The 21,396-nt window shown below is 63.4% G+C and overlaps 1 protein-coding gene across 1 annotated transcript in view; it reads left to right on the forward strand.

Annotated features, from left to right (window-relative positions):
- CFAP46 (cilia and flagella associated protein 46) overlaps nucleotides 1-19,889 on the forward strand; it is a 57,560-nt gene extending 37,671 nt beyond the window's left edge. The window contains exons 36-59 of the mRNA XM_059661993.1: nucleotides 2,504-2,704; nucleotides 2,804-2,910; nucleotides 4,006-4,182; nucleotides 5,204-5,339; nucleotides 5,690-5,878; nucleotides 6,645-6,833; nucleotides 8,151-8,285; nucleotides 8,384-8,563; nucleotides 8,817-8,987; nucleotides 9,598-9,695; nucleotides 10,065-10,141; nucleotides 10,717-10,847; nucleotides 11,371-11,492; nucleotides 12,006-12,085; nucleotides 13,495-13,695; nucleotides 15,352-15,422; nucleotides 15,507-15,567; nucleotides 15,635-15,670; nucleotides 16,187-16,289; nucleotides 16,944-17,056; nucleotides 18,053-18,134; nucleotides 18,612-18,748; nucleotides 18,862-18,942; nucleotides 19,286-19,889. Coding sequence (XP_059517976.1) covers nucleotides 2,504-2,704; nucleotides 2,804-2,910; nucleotides 4,006-4,182; nucleotides 5,204-5,339; nucleotides 5,690-5,878; nucleotides 6,645-6,833; nucleotides 8,151-8,285; nucleotides 8,384-8,563; nucleotides 8,817-8,987; nucleotides 9,598-9,695; nucleotides 10,065-10,141; nucleotides 10,717-10,847; nucleotides 11,371-11,492; nucleotides 12,006-12,085; nucleotides 13,495-13,695; nucleotides 15,352-15,422; nucleotides 15,507-15,567; nucleotides 15,635-15,670; nucleotides 16,187-16,289; nucleotides 16,944-17,056; nucleotides 18,053-18,134; nucleotides 18,612-18,748; nucleotides 18,862-18,942; nucleotides 19,286-19,407 — 3,000 coding nt within the window. The 3' untranslated portion in view covers nucleotides 19,408-19,889. The remainder of the gene's footprint in view (nucleotides 1-2,503; nucleotides 2,705-2,803; nucleotides 2,911-4,005; nucleotides 4,183-5,203; nucleotides 5,340-5,689; nucleotides 5,879-6,644; nucleotides 6,834-8,150; nucleotides 8,286-8,383; nucleotides 8,564-8,816; nucleotides 8,988-9,597; nucleotides 9,696-10,064; nucleotides 10,142-10,716; nucleotides 10,848-11,370; nucleotides 11,493-12,005; nucleotides 12,086-13,494; nucleotides 13,696-15,351; nucleotides 15,423-15,506; nucleotides 15,568-15,634; nucleotides 15,671-16,186; nucleotides 16,290-16,943; nucleotides 17,057-18,052; nucleotides 18,135-18,611; nucleotides 18,749-18,861; nucleotides 18,943-19,285) is intronic.
- The last annotated feature ends 1,507 nt before the right edge of the window (nucleotides 19,890-21,396 follow it).

A 21,396-nucleotide genomic window follows, 5' to 3' on the forward strand; every position in this document is an offset into this window, starting at 1 on the left:
ACTTTCCTGGTCGTGCCTCACCCATGGCCCAGTTTCCTGCAGGGCCTGCTCCCACGCTGCCCTGGGTCCTTTCTTGCATTGCAGGGTCCCGTTCTGTCCTTTTGGGCATCTCAGTGGTGCGTGCGGGGTGAGGGTGAGGACCTGGAGGGTCCCTTTCTGTCCTTCCTCCAGGGCAGACGGGCCAGCCACCTCCCTGCCCCCCATGAACTCGTTCTCACTCGTTGGAGGTCAGCCTGAGACCTGCACACACCTGTCCCCGTGCCTGAGACCTGCACACACCTGTCCCCGTGCCTGAGGCCTGCACACACCTGTCCCCGTGCCTGAGGCCTGCACACACCTGTCCCAGTGCCTGAGGCCTGCACACACCTGTCCCAGTGCAGGTGTCTGTGGCCGCTCTGGGGTCTCGTTCTCCAGCTGGGCCCTTGCTTTCCTCCTGGGCTGTGTCTCCCACGAGGGGATGCCCTGGGGGAAAATCCAGGACGGAGTGGAGGCCCAGGTGTGCATCCCTCCTGCCAGCGTCAGGTGCTCTCCATGCTGCAGACAGAAGTGTATTCCCTGGGAGGGTCACTTGTGAAGAACTCCAGAGAGAGGAAAGTCCCTAATAAACGTGGAAAGACTCAGTGGCACCAGCAAAGCCTCAGGACATTCTGATCTCAGTTTCAGGCACGGGGACAGGTGTGTGCAGGCCTCAGGCACGGGGACAGGTGTGTGCAGGCCTCAGGCACGGGGACAGGTGTGTGCAGGCCTCAGGCACGGGGACAGGTGTGTGCAGGCCTCAGGCACGGGGACAGGTGTGTGCAGGCCTCAGGCACGGGGACAGGTGTGTGCAGGCCTCAGGCACGGGGACAGGTGTGTGCAGGCCTCAGGCATTGGGGACAGGTGTGTGCAGGCCTCAGGCATTGGGGGCAGGTGTGTGCAGGCCTCAGGCACGGGGACAGGTGTGTGCAGGCCTCAGGCATGGGGACAGGTGTGTGCAGGCCTCAGGCATTTGGGACAGGTGTGTGCAGGCCTCAGGCATTGGGGACAGGTGTGTGCAGGCCTCAGGCATTGGGGACAGGTGTGTGCAGGCCTCAGGCACGGGGACAGGTGTGTGCAGGCCTCAGGCACAGGGACAGGTGTGTGCAGGCCTCAGGCATTGGGGACAGGTGTGTGCAGGCCTCAGGCATTGGGGACAGGTGTGTGCAGGCCTCAGGCACGGGGACAGGTGTGTGCAGGCCTCAGGCATGGGGACAGGTGTGTGCAGGCCTCAGGCACGGGGACAGGTGTGTGCAGGCCTCAGGCATTGGGGACAGGTGTGTGCAGGCCTCAGGCACGGGGACAGGTGTGTGCAGGCCTCAGGCACGGGGACAGGTGTGTGCAGGCCTCAGGCACGGGGACAGGTGTGTGCAGGCCTCAGGCACGGGGACAGGTGTGTGCAGGCCTCAGGCACGGGGACAGGTGTGGGCAGGCCTCAGGCATTGGGGACAGGTGTGTGCAGGCCTCAGGCATGGGGACAGGTTTGGGCAGGCCTCAGGCTTTGGGGACAGGTGTGGGCAGGTATCTCTCGGCTGCTCTGTCTCAGCCTCTTCCCCAGGCCACCCTGTCAATCAGCCACTCTTGTCTGAGAGTCTGGGGCTCTGCCCTCCTCTGGCTCTTCCACGGGTGTCTGCAGGGACTGGGTCCTGTCCCCATGCTCTCCTGGGGAAGGCTGCGCCTGCTCCCACCCTGTGTCCTCACAGCAGCCCAGCTGTCACCGGTCCCTCCAGCTGCACCCACCAGCTTCCGGCGCTGTCCCTGCTTTCCGAGCAGGTGCCCAGCCTCCACACCCACCTCCTCTCTGTGCCCGCCTCCGCGCTCCCCACTCCAGCCCTGTCCCACCACAGTCGCACCCGAGCCTGCGCTGGCCCCTCGGGGGCTGTGGCTCTTGGGATGGGAGGTTTGAGCCCATCACGCCTCCCTGTGTCAGCCTCTGAGCTGCCTGCTGGCTGCTCTCTCCAGGCCCAGCCACCGGGCTCCTCCCTGCCTCAAAGCCTGGGCTCAGTCCAGAGGCCAGCGAGGCCCCGCCCCACCCTCCCGCCCCACACCCCCTGACATGTGCGGTGCACAGAAGACAGAGGCAGCCCTGGGCCAGCATCAGGATAGAGACTCCCAGCCTGGGGGCCGAGGCCCCGGGGGAGCCCTTCAGCTGTGCCCCAGGATGGCTGGAGGGTGCTGGAGCCGCTGCCGAAGGGGGGCTTCCCGGGGCTCTGACCTCGGTCCAGAGTCCTGCAGGTGGGTTTTAGCACAACAGGCTCCCGCCCTGTGCTGGGGCAAGTGTACAGGTGCCTTAGGGCTGGAGCGGCGCCCAGTGCGGGACGCAGGTGTGGCAAGGCCTGCTGCCCAGAGCCGCTGCCCTCCTGTCTGTCCCCCTTTCTGTCGCTCCACCTCTGTCTCTGTCTGTCTCTGTCTCTCTATCTCTGTCTCTATCTCAGTCTCTCTTGCTCACTCCCCCATCCTGTCTCCATATGTGTTTGTCTTTTCTTAGGAGCTTAAGGATCCTTGTGCAGAAGCCAAATGCCTGCAGCTGCTGGCCCAGTTGGCCAACAAGGAGAAAAACTACGGCCAAGCCAGGAAGATGATTGAGCTTGCGCAGCGCCTGGGCGGCGGCGAGGAGTTCTGGTACCAGTCCACGCTGACTCTGGCAGACACGCTCTTGTCCACGGAAAAGGAAGGGAAAGAAGTGATGGTGAGGAGAGGCCAGCGCCGTGCTCGGCAGGGAGGGCCATGGGCTGGAGCCCCGCTGACGCCCGTGTGCGCCCCGCCTCCCCCCGCCCTCACCTCCCAGGCCTGCCAGCTGTTCCAGAGGCTCATCGAGGTCTTCAAGGTGCTCAAGAAACAACGACCCAACCGCGCGCCCGTCCTGGAATTCATGACCACAGACCTGGAGGCCAGGTAGCTCCTGTGGGAAGCGTGCTCACTGCCAGGTGGAGGTCAGGGACTCGCACCGGGGGCCACGCAGTCACCCCCCCCCCAGCAGCTGTGCACCCCTCACTCCTCTGAGGAACCATGCGCCTTCCTTCACGGCCACTCGGGCTGTGGGCCCCTCGGAGCAGCGTGTATTTCCTTCCAAAGACACAGGTGGCCTCGTCACGTTCCTGACTTCTCGGGGAACGGCCCTCCTTGCCCCCGAGCACGGGTGGGCTTCCTGGGGCCTCTCATGGGTGGAGGGCCGGGCACCACCAGCTGGGGTGGGGGTGGAGGTGCTCCTCCATCCATGGCAGGGCTGTGCTGGGTTGGGGCGCAGCCGCCTCCCCTCCTCTGCTCTGGCTGGTGTTCAGAGCCCCCTGTCCGTCCCCGGAGACAGCACCCGGCTTTCTCCACCCGCCTGGGCTTTGCTCGGGGACAGAGCTTTGAACAGCAGCGCTCTTCCCCCCTCACTGTTCGTCTCTCAGACTCTGGGCTGGTGTTTGAGCCCTTATCCTGGTGGTCTGGTGGCGGAGATGCTCACAGCCTCTCTTATACCCTCTACCCTGGCCGCCCCTGGGGTCTGTCCGCCTCCTCCTCGGCCTCAGAATGGCAGAATCCCGTGCATCTGACTGTTTCGAAGAAGCCGCTTTTGCGCCATTGGCCAAAGCAGCAGGGATTTTGTCCATTTTGGATTCCCCTATTTTCTGCCTCTTCTTTGTCCAGTTCTCGTTCTGTGTTGGCGAGAGGCTGCTGGGGTGCTCCTCGTTCCCACCCCGCGTCCCCCACTTAGTCCACACGCCTCCTGCCTCCTGCCTGGGCACGCGCACCGCACGCCAGCGTAGCTCTGATTTTCCTGACGGACACCTGGGGCGGGGGCGCTCCAGCTGCACTGTCCTGTGACTGAAGAGTGCGGCTTCTGCTCCTTCTGCTCCTTCCGGCATCGGGGGTGAAAGGTGGAGGCCCTGGTGGCTCCACGGGGACGGCCGCTGCGTCCCAGACCCATTGGCGTGTCCCCTCGGCCATGTCCCCTTGGCCGGTGTCAGCGGGACCGAGAGTGGGGTGCCCCTCCCGCCCCCACAGGAGCTTGAACCTCCGGATACGAGTCGCCCAGGAGTCGATGGGCAGCGAATCGTCTGAATTCCCGTTTTTGCTGAGCGAGCTGTATGATCAATTGTTGGAAATTGAGGAGAAGTTTGTCAACTGTGGCTACAAAGAGAACTGTGTGGACATAAAGCTGGAGCGGGGGAAGATAAAGAGGTGAGCGCTGGCCGCCGGTCCCGCCGGTGGGGGGAGCTGTCCCCGGAGGCTCCTGCAGGCCCATGCCGGGCGCTGGTGCCAGGTGCCCTGTGCCGGCCGCCAGCCCGGCCGCGTCCCTGCACAGGCCCTTCTCCATCCTCGGGTCCTCGCGCTGCCGCTCATCCCCCTCTCCCTGCCCCCCCCGACCCCACCCTACTAGCTTTCCTCCCTGTCACCAGCCCCCGTTGGCCCCGTAGGGCTTCCTCCTGGCCCCGGCCCCGTGGCCCCCTGCCTCTCCCGTGGGGACGCCCACACTGGGGGTGTGCAGCCACTTGGGGTGCCCCTCAAGGAAAGCACGTCACGGGTGTCCTCGCTCCTGTCCTGCCCCCGGGTGTCCCCCCTGCCAGCCTCTGCAAACACACAGACACGCCTCACCGCCCACCACCCCCACCCCAGACACAGCCCTCCCACAACCCACACCACAGGCAGCAGCCCCGCCCCCAGGGCCCACATGCGGTCACACACCCACACACATCCTCCAGCCACACCTCACACGTGCAGACAGGCATCATACATGTGTACACATTGCCCGCCCGCCCACCCGCATGTGTTCGCACACAGCCCTGCAGAGAGATGAGCACAGCCTCGGGAAACACCCCCTCCCTGCCCTGGGACCCACACGCTCCATGACACGCACGTCAGGTGTTCAAACAGCCTTGAGGAGGGCAAGGACCTGGACGTGTACGGAATGTCAGTCACCTCACGGGGACAGATGTAGATGGTCGTCGTGGGAATTCAGACATGCAGACGCAGCCTGGGGACAGCAGGGGACAGGCAGCCGACGCTGCGGGGCCCTCTGGGCCTGTGGGAGGCGCCCGGTGCCCGTGCCCCTATAGGGAGGTGATTGCACTGTCGTGTTCAGACATGTTGATAATATCTGTGCATGTATAACATCGCCTCATTGCATGCGAAGCACTAATACAGGCGCAGTACAGTCACACTGCACATTCTGTCTCTGCCGCCGGCCCTTTGTCCCGGGAAGGCTGTGTGCCCAAATGGAGCCGGACGAGGACCAGAGGACCACGTACTACCTGGAGGCCTACGACGTGGCGCAGAGCGCCGTGGCCCAGGAGGAGGAGCTGTTGCACAGTGTCCAGAGCCTCCTGGCCCTTCAAGACGTACGTGTGTGTCCCGGACCCGGGGCCACAGCTGGTCTTCCCCTGTGGTCACCCGGAGGAGAGGCGGCCTGCACTGCCCGCGCTCCCTGTGGCCACCGGGGGGAGCTGATCCAGGGGAGGCTGCCTGGGGCCCCGGGGATGCAGCTGGGGTTCAGGGAGAGTGGGGTGGTGGGAGGGAGGGAATGTGGGGTGTGAAGGGGACGTCCCCTTTTTTCGTTGTGGTGATGGCTCTTTGGGTATCTTCGTCCGTGAAAACATAGCAACACGTCAGTGATGCCTCGTCAAAGCAGCAAACGGACGCTGAGCCTCGCCAGAGGCTCCGGGGTCTGACCTGTCCCCGAACGTGTCAGTTACAGCACGTCAACACGCCCCTGGCGAGGAAGCTGGCGCACCTCAAGCTGGACCTGGTGGACGTGTACCTGGACATGTTTCAGCTGATCTGGGAGGAGCCCCTGGAGCACGAGCTGCGGCAGGACTCCATGGAGAAGCTGCTGGCCGACTACCTGCAGAGCGTGAGCGACCTGACCACCACCGGCCTGGTAATGACCGCCGCCGCCTGGGCCCGTCCGCAAGGGCCGTCGTGCTGTGATGGGGGCTCTGCCACTCTGAGCAGAGGACGAACCAGTGGGAATCAGGCCCGGAACGCACAGTGCACACCCCTCAGATCTCTGCCCTGCGGCCCCCCGCGGCCCCCCCAGCGGCCCCCCGCGGCCCCCACAGCTTGGGGGTCCCCAGCCTTGCTGGGGAAGGGCCTCACCTGGTCATCTGAGGGAACCTCATTGGCTCACGAGACCAGGTCACACGGGGGATGTTTCCCGAGCGCATGAGCTTCCTCCCGAGTTCTGAGTTTGCTCTGACCATTCTGCCGGCGCATGAAAAAGTCCATAAGATGAATCACATTTTGTTAAAAAAAAAAAAAAAAAAAAAGTTTAATTGGCAAATTATTTGTTTCAAAGGAATCATTCTGCCATTTTAGACATTTTCTTAGATTTCATGCATTCCGAATTCAATAAATGTGATATAACTATAGATGGATGGAAGATAGTCCTAAAATTGAACTGGACACAAACTCGTGCTTGTCACTGAGCCCTAAATTGAGGTTCGACATGCAAACCTTAGCGACCCTCCCATAACCTAAGCCCTGGAGACCCTCCCCGCCGGGAGGAGGGGTGTTTCTCAGACGGCTCCTGTGTCCCCACTCCCAGGGGCGTTCGGGGTGGCCCCGGGGGCGTTGGAGGGTGGGCCCATTGCGTTTTCTGGGGGGGAGGGGTTATGGGGGGGTAACTAACGTGGTTTGTGTTGAAGAGATGGTTCACGCTGAAGCGGATCCTGGCCCACGTGGCGCTGGCGCAGCTGGGGAGCCTGCAGCCGCTGAGCGTCAGCTGTGTGGAGATCCGCGCGCGGCTCCTGGGCCTGGTGGGCAGGGCCTTGCGCCTGCTGGCCATGCAGGCGGATCCCGTGCGCCCCATATTCTACTGGGAGGAGAGCCTCCTGGTACGTGCCCCCGCTTCTAGCTTGGCGCCAACCCACTGTCTGTGCTCCAACAACGCAAACAAAGCATTTCATACGCCCCTGCTCGCAGCACCAGGACATGAACTAGGCCTCCGATTGTCCTCAGTTAAGAAGGGTGGTGTGGCTGGAGGCGGGGAGAAAAGGCGGACCTCTGAGAACAGACAATGGACGAGAGCCGTCTGTCCCTTTATAAAGTGGAGGTGGGAGAGGAGCGCACGTGGGGGGTCCCCGCCCCAAACATGATCCCGGCTCACGGTACCTCCCCGACCTCAGCAGCTCTCCGCCCTGCAGTCTGGAGTTGCCCGGGCGCAGGTGCTAAGCACACGGTCCAGGGAAGCCCGAGCGAGCACTGAGCCCCGCCCACCAGCCGCGTGGTCATGCAGGCCCCCCTTCTCTCCGGCCCCTGGTGAGGCTGCCCAGCAGCTCGGCGCCCATGGGTGCACACGACCCCTTAGTAGGAACTGGGCACAGCGCTGCCATGCAGGTCACTGTCCTAAATGCCTCTGCAGACGCCCTTCCTCCACCCCTGGGGCAGCCAGGCTGGGCCCCACACCCGGTCCCTTAGGAGGAACCCTCTGGCCCCAGGCAGATGGCTCCGCACCCCGTGTGATTTGGACCTGGTGCCCCTGCCTCCCTGTCCAGCCTGGTACACAGGCCCCGTCAGCCCCTGTGGGTGAACTAATGGAGTCTGGCCCCTTGTTCAACCGGCCTTTGTTGAGCACCTGCACAGGCGGCCTAAGCCAGGTGGAGGTAGACCCACGCCCCTTGTCCACACTGGGGCCTTGGCCATGAAATGGCACTCACTCCCAGATGGCCAGGCAGGGCTTTCAAGAAAGCCACCCACCCCGATCCAGCTCCTTCCCAGCCCAGGTTCCCCTGGCCCTGCCTGCCGTGACCCCACAAACCCAGGGCGCCCCTCAACCCAAGTCCGCGTGGGCCTACTGCATCCCAAAGAACCCCATTAGGTGGCTTGTTCTACAGACAGCCTGGCGCAAGTCTCATGGTCCCCTGCTCCCCGGGGCAGGCGGGCACCTGACTCACTGGGTCACAGCTGCACAGGGCTGCTGGGCACTGCGGTCCAGGGAGCCTGGATTTCCAGGACTGAAGGGAAGTGGGTACGGCATGCGACTGATCGAGGCCTGTGCCGCCCGGGCTCGCTTCTCCAGAGCTGCTCCCCGTCGGCTGCACCTGCCAGCCGGGCCCTCTCGGGGGATCCTGCAGAGTCGCCTGACCCACAGGCATTTCTGCGGCTGGGCGGTGTCTCGACAAATGCCAGCTGACTGGAGGCATGTCCCCTAGATGGGAACAGAGCACAGCAGCCTCAAGTATCTGGTGATAACCCCGGACGAGGTGGACAGCGATGAGCATGGCAGCAGCCAGCCAGCCTCCAGGACGGTCCCTGAGGAACGGAGCAGGAAAAGCTCAGAGCTGAAGGTAAGCTGCTCCTGGCCGCCCGCCCGCCCGCCTGCCACGCCTGCCCCACCCGAAGAGCCAGCCTGGGCCTGAGCCTGAGCCTGTGCCTGCACCCGCAGAGGAGGAAGGTGCTGGCCCAGCAGTACCTGGCCCAGGCGACTGAGGTGTTGCTGCAGTGCCTGCAGGTCGCCCTGGGCAACAGCCTTCTGGAGGTTGCCAGGGCCGCCAGCCTGGAGATGGTGGAGTGCATTGGCACCCTGGACCCCACGGCCACCTGCCAGTTCCTGATGCTGTCTCAGGTGTGGCTCTGCTCTGTGCACCCTCCGGGCTACCTTGGGAAGGGAGGGAGGCCCCAGCACCCTGTGCCTCTCCTGCTGGTGGCTCCGCCAGCACCAGCTGGGCTGTGGCTGGGGCCTGTGTGAAGGACGGTGCTCACTTAGAGGAGAGGCCATCCTCCTGAGGTTCCCCTGAGCCCAGGCTCCTCTTCCCCATGTCCGGTGGGCCCACGAGCCTGGCCGGGCCTGGCCCTCGCACTCCCTCGGTCTGTTCCAGAGCTGCTCAGTCTCAGAGATGATGCGGGGCGTCCTGCTCTCGGCCACGGCCAACACCAGCAGTTCGCAGCTGGCGGCCCTGCTGCACCTGGAGGACAGGCTGAAGCGCCAGCAGCGGACCTCCACCAGCCAGTTTGCCGGTGTGGAGCAGAGGCTGGCTGCCATTTCCAAGGTGACTGAGCTGGGGACGCCCTTGAACCCTGGTCAGCTTTTGCACACTTGAAGCTCATTTCATCAGAAAGCAGAAGTGAGTGGTCAGCTCAGGGGGCAGGGGGTGGCGTGCAGGAGAGCAGGCAGCTGGAACCTTCTGGCCTCTGTCAGACCTGTCAGTGCTTGGGCCCCAGGGGAAGGAGGGACACAGGGCTGACGGCAGGGAGAGGGGACGGGGTGGCGTGTGCACACGAAACCGTGTGCATCTGTGCCCTTGACTGTGCACGTGCACGTGCATGGCTGCGTGTGTGGTGTGCTGGCGGGAGGAGGCTCAGGGAAGAGGCTGCACTATTTTGGTCTGCGTGCACGTGTGCTTTGGGTCATGCAGATCAGGTTTCTGACATTAGTGAAGAGGCAGGTAATTCTGTGTGCATCTGCTGTCCCCTTGTGGTGGCCATGAGCTATGCAGAGCTCCTGCCTCAGCCCCAGCCCAGGCAGAACCCCGGCGGCCACCCTGCTCCCCCCGCTGCACCCCACCCGCTGCTGGTCTGTCTCCTCAACAGAGATGATGATGAAGCCAGCAACCCACCCCACACCGCACAGGGGTTCGCTGATCTCTGTTTGTCATACAGGCGTGGCAGAACCTCTCGGTCACTGAACAACATTTTAACCACTTAAATGAGATCCCTCCCACTTTTCGGATCCTCTCTCTGCACCACTCCCCTGACAGGTAGGCCGATTCCTATTCTTATGCCTGCCCCCCCCCCCCCCCCCACAGCAGGGTCCTGGAGGCCACGGTGCCACCTCCTGACCGTAGGGGGGCCCTGTGGGTCGAGGGTCACCACTCACGTGGGGCAGAACCGGTTCGCTTGTCTGGAGAGAAGGTGGCTGGCCCAGCCCCCGGCAGAGGCCGCCGACGGCTCACAGCTGTGCCCACATGGGCCTGTTTTAGTTCTGCCTCTTGACTTCGCCAGGCGCTGGTGGGGAGGGTGCTCCTGTTGGGGGTGCACGTGGCTCACAGAAGCTGCGCCTTGGGGCTGCTCTGGGACCCTACGAGCTGGAGTTTGACCCTACCCTGCACCATGCCTCCTGCTCGCAGGACCCATCTGTATGGTGCTGTCTATGAGAAACCCAAGTTCATCCCCACAGCCAAAGGGAAGCTGGTCCAAGTCGGGGGTGAGTTTCCGGAGCAGGTATTGGCCCAGCGCTGGGCACACCTGCGACCTGCAGACACATGTCCCTCCTGCGGGCGTGGTGACCCACACTCCATTCCTCTCACCCCCCGGGGGTTGGGCAGGTTCAGCACAGTCTGGTGGGAGGCATCTCAGTGTGGAGAGCCCCAGCCACCAGCGGGGTGACCCCCGCACCGTCTCTGAAGCTCATTCTGAGTGACCGGGACTCTGTCCACAGCCAGGACCAGACCTTGGGGGAAGCCCTGGGGCCAGAGGACTGGCCCAGCTGCCCGAGGTGACCCCGTGCTGGGTCTGCCACCTCAGCCCATGTCAAATGCCTCGTTTCTGTTTTCCCTTCTTTCCTCAACCTTTCGGGCCCCTGCCCTCCCGGCCCATCCTCCTGCCTTAGGGGGTCAGTCCCCCACCCAGTGCTGGCCGGGCACGAGGGTCCGCCCCCAGGCGGGCGAGCCTTGTGGAGAAGCCCTGTGCCCACAGTTTGCTCAGGAGTCCCACGTGTTCACGACCAAGGGCGGGTCTGCGAGGCTGGGTGAGGGGCCGCGGCCGTATCTGTCTCCACAGATGCCTGCAGGGTGGCGCGGGTGGCTGTGAGCCCGGCCGCCTTGTCTGGCCTGGTGGCCAGCGCCCAGCAGTTCCGGGAGCAGAGCCAGGCTGAGGTGTGCAGCAGGGACAGAGCCTTGATCTTCGGCCTGGTGAGGCCCCAGCCCAAGCCCAGCTGTCAGGGCTGCCATACCGTCAGGGGACCGGGACCCCCGCCTGGCCGCAGTAAGGGGGGGAGCTGGGCAGGGACCCCCTCAGCCGGTACAGGGCACCGACCAGGCACTGCGGGACACCCAGGTCGGCCTGCCTGCTGGGCAGGGGCCAACTTTTCTTTGAATTCCTGAGCCCAGTCTGAGGCAGACACCTCCGTGCTGTGAGCAGAGGATCTCCGTGGGGCTGGGGGTGCCCAAGAGGGGTGCTCTCAGAGGAGTGGTGGGAGAAACTGACCATCACTGAGCATGGTCTGTGGGGCCCAAGGACTCTGGTGCCGAGGCAGGTGGTGGGTCCAAGGCGCTTCATGTGCTGCTGAGCTGGGCCCTGGCCACCAGGCTGCCTCTGGAGTGGCCTGTCCCTGCGGGTCCCCACACAGCGGGGTGGCGCCCCTCCGCTCTAACCAGATGCACCCCATGTGGCCCCCTGGCACCTTCTGATCATGGGCTGTTTGGCTTTGGACAGAAATCAGGAGGCGTGAACCCTGAGAGGCAGAGGTACCCTCTCCTGAGGCTCAGCGACATCCTGAAGGCCACGGAGGACTACCTGCACCCGCTGCTCTCGCTGCTCCGCAGCCCTGAGCCCAGGTCCCGCGCCGGTGCTCTCTGGGCGTCAGGGCCTGAGCTCTGCACACCCAGTGGGCTGAGTGCCGGGCAGGCGGGCGGGCGGGAAGCCGCCCCCCTCTTCCTCTGCTCCCGCTCCCACGGGACACCCTGTGCTTCCTGAGGGTCTCTGCACCCCCAGAATGCCCGGCTCTGTCCCATCTGCCGTCTGCCATTGGGAAGAAGTCCCGCTCCTCTCACACCGTCTGCTGGGGTGTGGGCGGGACAGCAGGGCGGGGGTGGGGGGGGGCGCTGGCCGTGGATGTATTTCTGGCAGGAAAGCAGGCAACGGGGTTGGGCCTGGGACCCCCGGGGCTGGGCAGCAGTCAGTGAGGGCCCTCAGCCTGTTCGTTGGCGCCTGCGCGCAGCTCCCCGGCCCCCATTTGTGGGGCACTGGCTGCGTTAACGAGAAATGGTCCAAAGCGATGCGCTTGGCGTTCCTGCTGTGTGTGGCTTTCGAGTACTTTTCACACCTGAACGTGTGCCTTTGACTTTCAGAATCCACATTTCGTCAACCATTGGGGACTTGGGGAAAGCAAAGCCCAAAGACAAGGATCGGAAGCAGTCCATCGTCCCAGGTGAGGGGCAGCGGCAGGGAGGCGCCAAGCGTGAGTCGTGGGAGCTCAGGAGCCCCCGTGGCTGTTGGTGCAGAAGCCGGGCTGGGTCTTGCCCCACCGGTGAGAGCCGCGGGGCTGGCAGCTGCCGGGCGGGCCCGCGGGCCTCCCTCCGAGCGTCTCCCCGGGCGCTGGGCACCCCTGGTGGCTGGGACGGCCTCAGAGGCTGTGTGCCCCGCCACCTCTGTCACGGCCTGGCCGCGGGGTCAGCTCCAGGGCAGCCTGTGCCCGTGGCTCATGGCCCTGGGCACTTGGCAGGCAGAGCCCTTGCCCTCACAGCTGGGGAGGCCCGCTAGGGGTGAGCCAGGGCCTCATCTCTCACCTGGTGCCTAATTCCACAAGTCGCTCTCTTTTATTTTTATTGTTTAATCTCTGCCTGAGAATATTTTTCCATTGGTTTTTAGAGAGAGTGCAAGGGAGTGGGCAGGAAGGGGAGAGTGAGAGAGAAACATTGATGTGAGAGAGACATCGATTGGTCGCCTCCCGCACAAGCCCTGACCTGGGCGAGGGATCGGTCCTGCACGTGCTCTTGACGGGGCATCAAACCCGAGACCGTTGGTCCACAGGCCGACACTCTGACCACTGAGCCAAACTGGCCGGGGCCATAAATTGCTCTTTTAAAAAGGCACTTCATTCATCTACCCTTCTTCCCCCACAAAGACTTGCTGAGCAGAGGGAAATGGGCAGTTACTTTGTCCAAAGTGCTTTGACCTCCTCGGGGTGCTGATGCCCACAGCACGAAGTGCAGACCCTCAGAGATGAGGCCCCGAGCGCCACCGGGGGCCCATCCACCCGACTGAGGCTGGAGGGTCCGAATCAAGTCCCGTCCACACGCCAGCGCCGAGGCCAGGGCTTGGCCTCCCGAGGCCACTTTGTGGCTGAGATTCTGCCCTCAAGTCCCTGTATCCGAGAAGCCCAGCCGCGCTCAGGGCCAGGGCACTGTCTTCACTCTGCCACGCGTGTCGGAGAGGGCGGGCTTTCCCTACCAGGAGACAGGACCGTGGCTCCTCCGTGGGCTCCGTGGGCCCCTGGAAAAGCCTTTCTCCGAAGGGCCCTCTACGCGGCCGCCCCGGCGGTCACGACCCCTCTCTGGCCTCCTGAGGGAGGAGGGGGTTGTGCAAATGTCGGTCCTTTGGAAGGGGGTTCCCTGGTTGGGAGGAGCCATGTCATCCCAGGACCGGCCTCAGGGAGTGGCCGCCCACGCCGGCCACGTCCTCAGAGCCACGGAAGACCCGACACCCCTGTGACCCCGCCCGGCTGCACCATCAGACCAGTGTGTCTCCCCCAGAGAGGCCACATGCCTGGGGCCCTGCTCTCTGACAGGGGGGGCCACCGTGGCCAGGCAGTGGCTTCAGCAGTGACTTTTGCCGCAGGGTTGGCCACGCCGGCAGGTAGCTTCCTCCCGCCCCCAGTGGAGCCCGAGGCCGTGGACACCGTGGTCCTCATTGTGGACAGGCCGCTCCTGGAGCTGCCCCTGGAGGGCCTGCTGGTGCTCCGCGAGGGGGCCATCTCCTCCGTGTCCCGGGAGTTCTCCCTGCAGATGTTCTACAACCACCTCCACCAGGAGGAGGCAGGTGAGTGCGGCCCGGGCCAGCCAGGGGTTCGTTTTGAAGGGAACTGCTTGCTTTTACCATGCGAGGTCGCTAACTCCTGTCATAGTTACCAGAAGATCTTTATAGCGCACCTGCTGTGTGCCAGTGTCTGTCAAGGTTGCTCTTGGCCGCACAAACTTGTCTCCTGTGGGGGGGCGGGGCGGGGAGGGAGGGTTTGGGGGAGAGGCTCCGCTGCGGTGCCAGGTGCACAGACGGGTGGCGCGTGGGAATCCTCCTCGCTGGGCACGCTGCAGATTTCCGCAGGAACACGCACGTCAATCAACATGAATCCGATGGAAAATAAGTAGATTGGATTTTTGCCACCGTCTAAGATGAAATCCCAAGGACCAAATTTGCCCTTCGACTTGAAACAAGGAAAACCCCCGACGAGAGGCACAAAGCAATAATTTTCAGACATTGGAGACCTGGCAGCGGGGACCGCACTGAGGGGGGCTAGGCCACCACTGAGCCGTCACCCCGAATCCGCGGGGAAGGGAGGCGAGCTGCAAACAGCGCTCAGGTAGTCCAACAAAGGCAGGAAAGAGGGGAGTGGAGCCCAGAGGGGCTGGGACAGAGGGAGCACCTGTGACCATCTGTGTAGGCGAGGCCGCTACGGGGGTGCCTTAAAGAAACCTGTTTAAACCAAAGGGGGGAAATGGGGGGAAATCAATGATGGAAAACATACAAAAGCCACAGGGGACCCGCGGTGCTGCCTCCATGTGCAAGTCCCCAGGGAAGGGGCCCTGTCACCCCGGAAGGGCCTCTCGGCTTTGAACGTTTATATCAGAAAATGACACAGTGTGACGCACATGAGTAAGCAGCTAAGTGAGGAAGTGAGAGCGAGAACGCAGGAAATCCAAGGGAGGCAGAGGACAGGCGACAGCAAGCACGTGAGCCATCAGCAGAAGAGAAAATGGAGCCACAAACTGGTTGTTTGGGAAAAAAAGTCAGGACAAGGCGGAGGACCCCACATCCGTGCTTCCGACACAGGCGGGGACCGTCACTGTTCCCGAACCCACAGCCGCTGCACAGCGAGCGGCCGCCAGGGGACGGCTGTGCGGAGAGAGGCGCCGGGGTAGGGGGTGGGGGTGGGGTGGGGGGGCGGCACCCTGGGGGGTGCCCAGTGGGGGGTGTGCATGGTCAGTGGGCGGGTCTGGCCCAGGCTTTTCCCTGTCCTCTGAATCTTTACATTTGAGGTGCCACTGCCATTTCACATTTAGAAAACGTAAAAGGAGCAGTTCTCCCTGCACCAGTGATGGCGAACCTATGACACGCGTGTCGGAGGGGACACGCGGACTCATTTTTTTGGTTGATTTTTCTTTGTTAAATGGCATTTAAATATATAAAATAAATATCAAAAATATAAGTCTTTGTGTTACTATGGTTGCAAATATCAAAAAATTTCTATCTGTGACACGGCACCAGAGTTAAGTTAGGGTTTTTCAAAATGCTGGCACGCCGAGCTCAAAAGGTTTGCCATCACTGAGCTACACCTTGCTTTGGTGTTGAGGTGAAGTTCACGCCACATCCGACCGACCATTTCAAAGCGAGCAGAGTGGCGTCCAGCGTGCCGTGGTGTCCTGCACCCGCCCCCGGCTCGTCCCCCGGCATCACCACTTCCTTCCGTGTCTCCAACAGACCGGACCACGAAAAAGGGCTCCAAAGGCAAAGAGTTAAAGAGGAGAGGCCCAGGGAAGAAGAGCCGGAAGGTAGGTGGGCGAGGCCCGCTGGCCGTGGGCTGAGGGCTTGGGTGCTGCCAGAGCCAGGCCCCACGACCCGGCCTGTCGTCACAGGGCAGCGCTCCCCGAGTCATCCCTCCCGACGCCATCTTAGTCGACGCGGACAACTTCAGGTGTATCCTTTGCCGGGCCCACCGCCCAACACCAACCTGTGGTCCTGGTTCTCCTTAACCGAAGCCCAGACGTCGTGGACCCCTTCGAGGAGGCCCAGGGCCCAGGTGAGCACTTGCACGGCCCCTCCCCGCTCTGCATGCACACGCCCATGCACACGCCACACCCCACCCTTGGCATCAGGCGTGGCCTGGGCCCCCACAGGGCAGCTCCGGGCACTTGGGCCTTTCCTTCCTCTCAGGCCTCCTGCCCCCAGGCTCTCGGTATTTAATTCTGAGATTTAAAAAAATTTTTACTAGAGGCCCAGTGCACAGAATTTGTGCACCGGTAGGGCCCCTAGCGGCTGCTGGCTGCCGGCCAGGTCCTCCCTCCTTCCCCTGGCCAGCCAAGCCCCCAGTCGAACTCCGGGTCGAGGGGACAGTTTGCATACTACGCTTTTATTATATAGGATTTTTTTGGGTGAAACTGGTTTTGCAAATCTCTCCTCGAGGGAGGGAAGGAGATCAGCATCTCTACTAGCAGCGAGTGCCGCACCTGCCACGCCCCGTCCCGCAGCCAGCCCTGCATGCTCCACGCCGGTGACGACGCTTCTGTGTTTTGCCTCCATTCCATTCTCATTGCAGGAACATGGCTGCCTGTCTCCGTAACCCGGGAAATTTTGGATAAATACAAAGACTCGTTCACCGCGCGATGGGTGGGACATCTGGGAAAAAAGCTCTTTCCAAGGTTCGGTCTGGGTTCCCGGGATTGTCCTGCGGGGCTCCCTGCGCCAGGGGGTGCTCTTCCTGGGGGGCCGCTGTCCTCAGTCTCCACCTGGGCCCCTCCCCTCCCCGTCTCCCCTGTCTCTCCCTCAGGCCCCATTCTGTCCTGTGACCCCCTGACTTTCCTTCATCTCACTCTGGGCTCCTTGGCCTTCGTGGTGCCTGGATCAGGGCGTGGTTGTCCTTACCCCGTTTCATAGCTGAGGACCTGGCCCCCAGGGGTGCCCCGTCCAGGGTCCTACAACCAGTCCAGCGGGGCATGTCCTGTGGGTGCCCTCGGGGACTGGGCGTGCTTGGGGTCAGGGAAGTGTCCCTCTAGCACTTCCCAGAGCCATGCCCAGCGAGATGGGGTCCCCTCCAGGGACACGGGGCCCACCCTTCTCCCGAGATTCGCTGGCGCCAGCTCCCAGGGACCCTGGAGTCAGAGCCAGGAGAGGCCCCGCGGGAGGGCGCGTGCAGGAGGCTCTGTGCGTCTCAGCCACTGAGTGGGGTGGAGGGAAGACGGGCGGGATGTCTGTGCTTTAAAATCTCATCCCCGGAGGGTGTCCCCTGGGGCTCCCGCACGTGCCTGTCCCTGGCTGGCCGCCCGCCCACCGCCCACCGAGCCCCTCCCCTGCAGCCAGGCCGAGTGGGAGCAGCTGCTGGGCCGCTGCGAGGGCTTCTTCTTCTACGGGATGGAGAACTTCCTGTCCCACCTGTCGGTGGAAAGGTTGGCTGCCATGAACTTGGAAGGTGAGCGGGTCCTCTCCTCCGGGACCGCGGGCGCCAGAGGACTAGGCGCAGGACAGGGCCGGCCTCGGCAGGATGTCGCCTCTCGGGGCCCCATTTAGACTTCCAGGCCCGGCAGCCCACAGGGCAAGTGGGGGTCACCCTCCCCGTTCGGGCCTGCGGAGGACGGGGAGGCTGGGGCGTCTCTACCACACGCGGGTCACCCACCCTGCCCACCAGCCCCTCTGTCTGAACTTCCGGCCCCACCCCAGGACACCGCCAGGGGCTGGCGGCACTTTCAGGGACCCCTCAAGGAGGCCCCTCCCCTTTGGGTGCGTGTCCCTATGGATGGCAGCCTGGGGACGCTTGTCCCGGTCTCCTTTCCAGCCCCCCACTCACGCCGTGGGGCCACGCAGGACAGGACCCCACTCCACCCCGTAAGCATGTCCCCTGGGAGGTAGAAACAGGGCCTCTTTGAAACTGACCCGAGCCTTCCCAGACGGGATGGCCAGGGAGCCCAGAAATGTGAAGGTCACAGGCCTTGTGGGCCACGGCACCACCAGGCCCACTGCTCCCCACAGGCCTGTGTGTAAAAGCTGCCTGCCCCCGGGGCCGCCCAGCCAGGCCCCCCTGGGAGCGGGGTGGGCCTCTGCATCTGTGGGGCCGCTGCACGCCCACCCCGGTGCATCTTGGACACTGGCCCCTGTCTCAGAGGGCGTGGGGGCCAGGGTGACCAACTCCTCGCCCTGTGCCCGGTCCAAGCCAGATGCCTGGTCGGGGTGGCGTGCTGGGAGCTGAGACCCCCTCGCAGGGCAAGACCTGCTGGGGCCCCAGGGCACAAGGAGGCTGAGACGGGTGTGGGCTCCTGAAGCAGATAACGTCCTGAGCGCCCGTGCGGCCAGTGACCCAGAAAAGGGCCTGCAGTTCACACCCAGGCCTCGGGCAGCTGGGGCTATTTCTGTGGTCACTGCACCGGAGACGCCAGCCTGCACCCCCCCTCTCCCCGCCTGTGTCCTGCAGACTGCCGGCTGATGGTCCTGCTGGACCTGAGCCGGTCCTACGAGAGCATGCGGCGGACGCTGGAGTCCTCGGAGCACAAGAGGTGCTGGTGGCCCTGCTGGCAGCTGGCTTGTGGAGGCTGCTGGGGGGTGTGGGGGGCATATGAATGATGGGCGCATCCCATGGGGAGAGTGGGGGGGAAGTGCCCCTGCAAGCCATGGGCAGAGCCCCAAGAGGGAGCCAGGCCTCCATGACGGGCTCCCACACCCTCCCTGCGAAGTCTCGGGGGCCCCAGCAGCTGACCACCGGCCACCGGAGCCTCGAGGCTGCTGGGGTTGGGCTGGGAGCCAGAGGGCCGGCAGTTGGGAGGGTGCCCCCAGCACGCGCACCCCAGGGACCTGGACTTCCTCTCACAGGGGGTGCCCTGCAGAGGGATCTGAATGCCTTTTTTGTGGCATTTAAGTTTCGGGGGGGGGGGGAGTTTGAAGAGCTGTCAGTCCAGATACGCGTTCCAGCCCTTGGTGCTGTTTGGGGTGAGGGCGGAGCGGGCTCTGTCCCACGGGAACTCGGTCCCCTGCAGTGTCCCCCAGCTGGCCCTGGAGGAGCCCATCGAGACGGCCATCCTGCTGAGCCTGGTGGGGGTCAAGAGCATCCTGGCGAACCAGTGGCCGACAACCCTGCAGGACAACGCGCTGAGGGCCAACGTCCTGTGGGAAAGTGCGTGGTGCCGGCCTGTCCCACACCTGAGCCTCCATGGAAGCCCGCGGGGGGGGGGGGGGGTGCGGGGGGGCGGGAGGGTCCACGTCTCTGAGGTGGAATTTCTTCCCCAGATCTGCTGGCATTTGGCAAGACAACCGGGAAAGTGGCCCGTCTCCTTCAGAGGATGGAAGCTGGTGAAATGGTCAGCCACGGTAACTAGACTGTCCGCCTCACGCCCCCACCTCCCGCACCTGCAGGGTCAGAGTCCCCGCCTCCACGCCCGCACGGCCTCCTGCAAACTGGCCCACAGCCGGCCCGGCCTCTGGGCTCCTCAGGGGAAGCTCCGGCCATTAGATCCGCCGATTTGTCTGTAAAACGGTTCAAGTGACACCAAGTCTGAAAGCCCGGGGGTGTGTTCACAGCAGCGTCCAGGCCTGGGGGCTGTGGCGCAGGCAGAGCCAGGAGCACCCCCTCCCCGCCCACCCAGGCGCCTGGCCCTGGGCTGGGGCCCCGGTCTTCCTGCTCCCGGTGAGCCTCCTGTCCCTCTCCCCTCAGACGAGTCTCCACAGACCCCCAAGAACAGGCTGATGTTCCGACCACAGCTGCACGGCCCTGAGTGGCCCTCCATCAGCCTCAACCTGGTCCTGTACGGGCTGCCGAACCAGGCCATCGTGTGATGCTCCCGTCCCGCCCGCTGCGCCCCTGCACGCCCGCCCTGGGGCCCTCCTGCTGGTCTGAGTACCTCCCCTTCGGCCACCCCCCCCCCCCCCCGCCACCTGCCTCCTCCACCATCATCCGGGGCCCTCCCAGGGTCTGCCTGCACCTCTGCACCGGGACCCTCATGGAATGGGAGGACCCAGGAGGGGCCCGGCAGGCAGGTGGGGTGAGGGCTGCACCGGGGGCCACCCCAGGCTGCCTGGACCCCTGAACCCACCCTGCCCTGTCGAGGGGGCGCATCTCTCCCCGGGGACCCGGCGGAGGGGTGGTCTCCAGCCCCATGAGCCGTCAGCAGCAGGGGTGCCCTCCGGAGACTGTTTCTGGCCGATGTCCCTGGGACGAGGCTGGTGGTCCTGGGGGGGCCGTGCCGGTTCCGAGACAAGGAACACTGCTGGGCCCTTTTGTTGTCCATGTAAGAGCTTCAGTAAAGGACGGAACCCAGCTCCTGCGAGTGCTGTCTGTGGCCGAGACGCTGGGTAGTGGCGGGGCCGGGCCCAGCCTCGGGTCTGGGAGTCATGTCACCAGCACCTTCTCCCATCTGGCCGTGTGAAATGAGCCCCCAGCCTTCCCCAGAGCCCCCCACTCGGGTGGGCTCCCACCCCGGCAGAGGAAGGGACAGGTCCTCACATGGTGCTGCCCTGAGGGCTGCATGGCCCTGTCCTCGCAGCCGGGACCTCCCAGCCCAGGTCACCCGTCACCACCGGATCAAGGTGGGCTGTGTGTGCAGCGGGACCCGGACTGTGGAGCCAAGTGGAGCAGAGCCACCAGGTGTGGCATGAGCAGGTGCCATGGGCCGGCTCTGTGGCTCTGCTCTGTCCATGCGTTTCCTCACCAGGGGAGAGGCGGTGGGGAAATGATGGCATAAAGCAAGGCCAGGTCAGTGCCCCCCGCCAGCCCCCTTGCTGGCCCTCTGACCTTGGCACGTGTGTGCCCCACGCTGGGTCAGCGGATTGGATGGGGATGCCTACTCCCTCCAAACCTCTTGGCTGATTGGCTGGCACTGGACTTGCCAGCCCTATGCCCCAGCCCCGTGGCAGGTCCTGGGGACTGAAGGGAGCCGTGCAGGGGGAGCAGTGGGGGTGGGCGGCGCACAAGGCAGGGAGAGCCAGCAAGCAGAATGGGGGCACACACACACATGCATGTATACATATGTGCATGTACAGGCTCTCACATGCATCCACGTGCACACAGGTGCACGCACCCACACATGCAAGCCTGTGGAAACAGCACAGTGTGGGGTTGGGTTCCCGTTCGCCACCGTCTGCACTATTTATGCCGCTTTCCATGAATCTATAGTTAATTCAATATAAAGTGTTTTTAAAGCTCATCTTTGATAATATTGAAAGGTGGAGATTCCTCCTTTTTTGTTTGATTTTTTCCAAATATATACACATAGTTGCTCCAGGTTTTTTTTTAAAGCTAACTAATGACCAGGGAATAAATTTGGATCAGAGCAGCATTGGAAATATGAGCTTTCTTGTGGCGAGGTGTTGGCACGCGCCCAGACAACAGGAGTAAAAGCTTCTGGAGATATTTCATTGCACGCTCACTGCTCACCTCCCCTGTGTCTCCTCACGTGAGTGCGATTTCATGCATCAAAGGCGCTAAAATAACTTTCTGAATTATGTCCCAGCAACATAACAAATCACATTATCAATTAACTTCTACAATAGAAGTGGCTTTCTGTAATAGATCCAAGCGTGAAAAAATTACGTGGTTGAAATTTATGTAACCCTAAAAACTGTAAGGAGAAGAAAGATCACTTTGAATTTATTGGTGATAATAGGGGACTGGAGGTAATTCGCATGGTGGGCAGCCCTGTGAGACAGGGTGACCAGTCTGCACGCTCTGGACAAGTCCCACAAAGGACACGGGCGGGGGACAGGGCTGGGCAGCAGGATGACCACACTGCCAGCCAGCCGACCCCTCGAGCGGGTCGGGGTGGGAGC

Source organism: Myotis daubentonii, chromosome 13, assembly GCF_963259705.1.
Source record: "Myotis daubentonii chromosome 13, mMyoDau2.1, whole genome shotgun sequence".
NCBI classification, from domain to species: Eukaryota; Metazoa; Chordata; class Mammalia; order Chiroptera; family Vespertilionidae; genus Myotis; species Myotis daubentonii.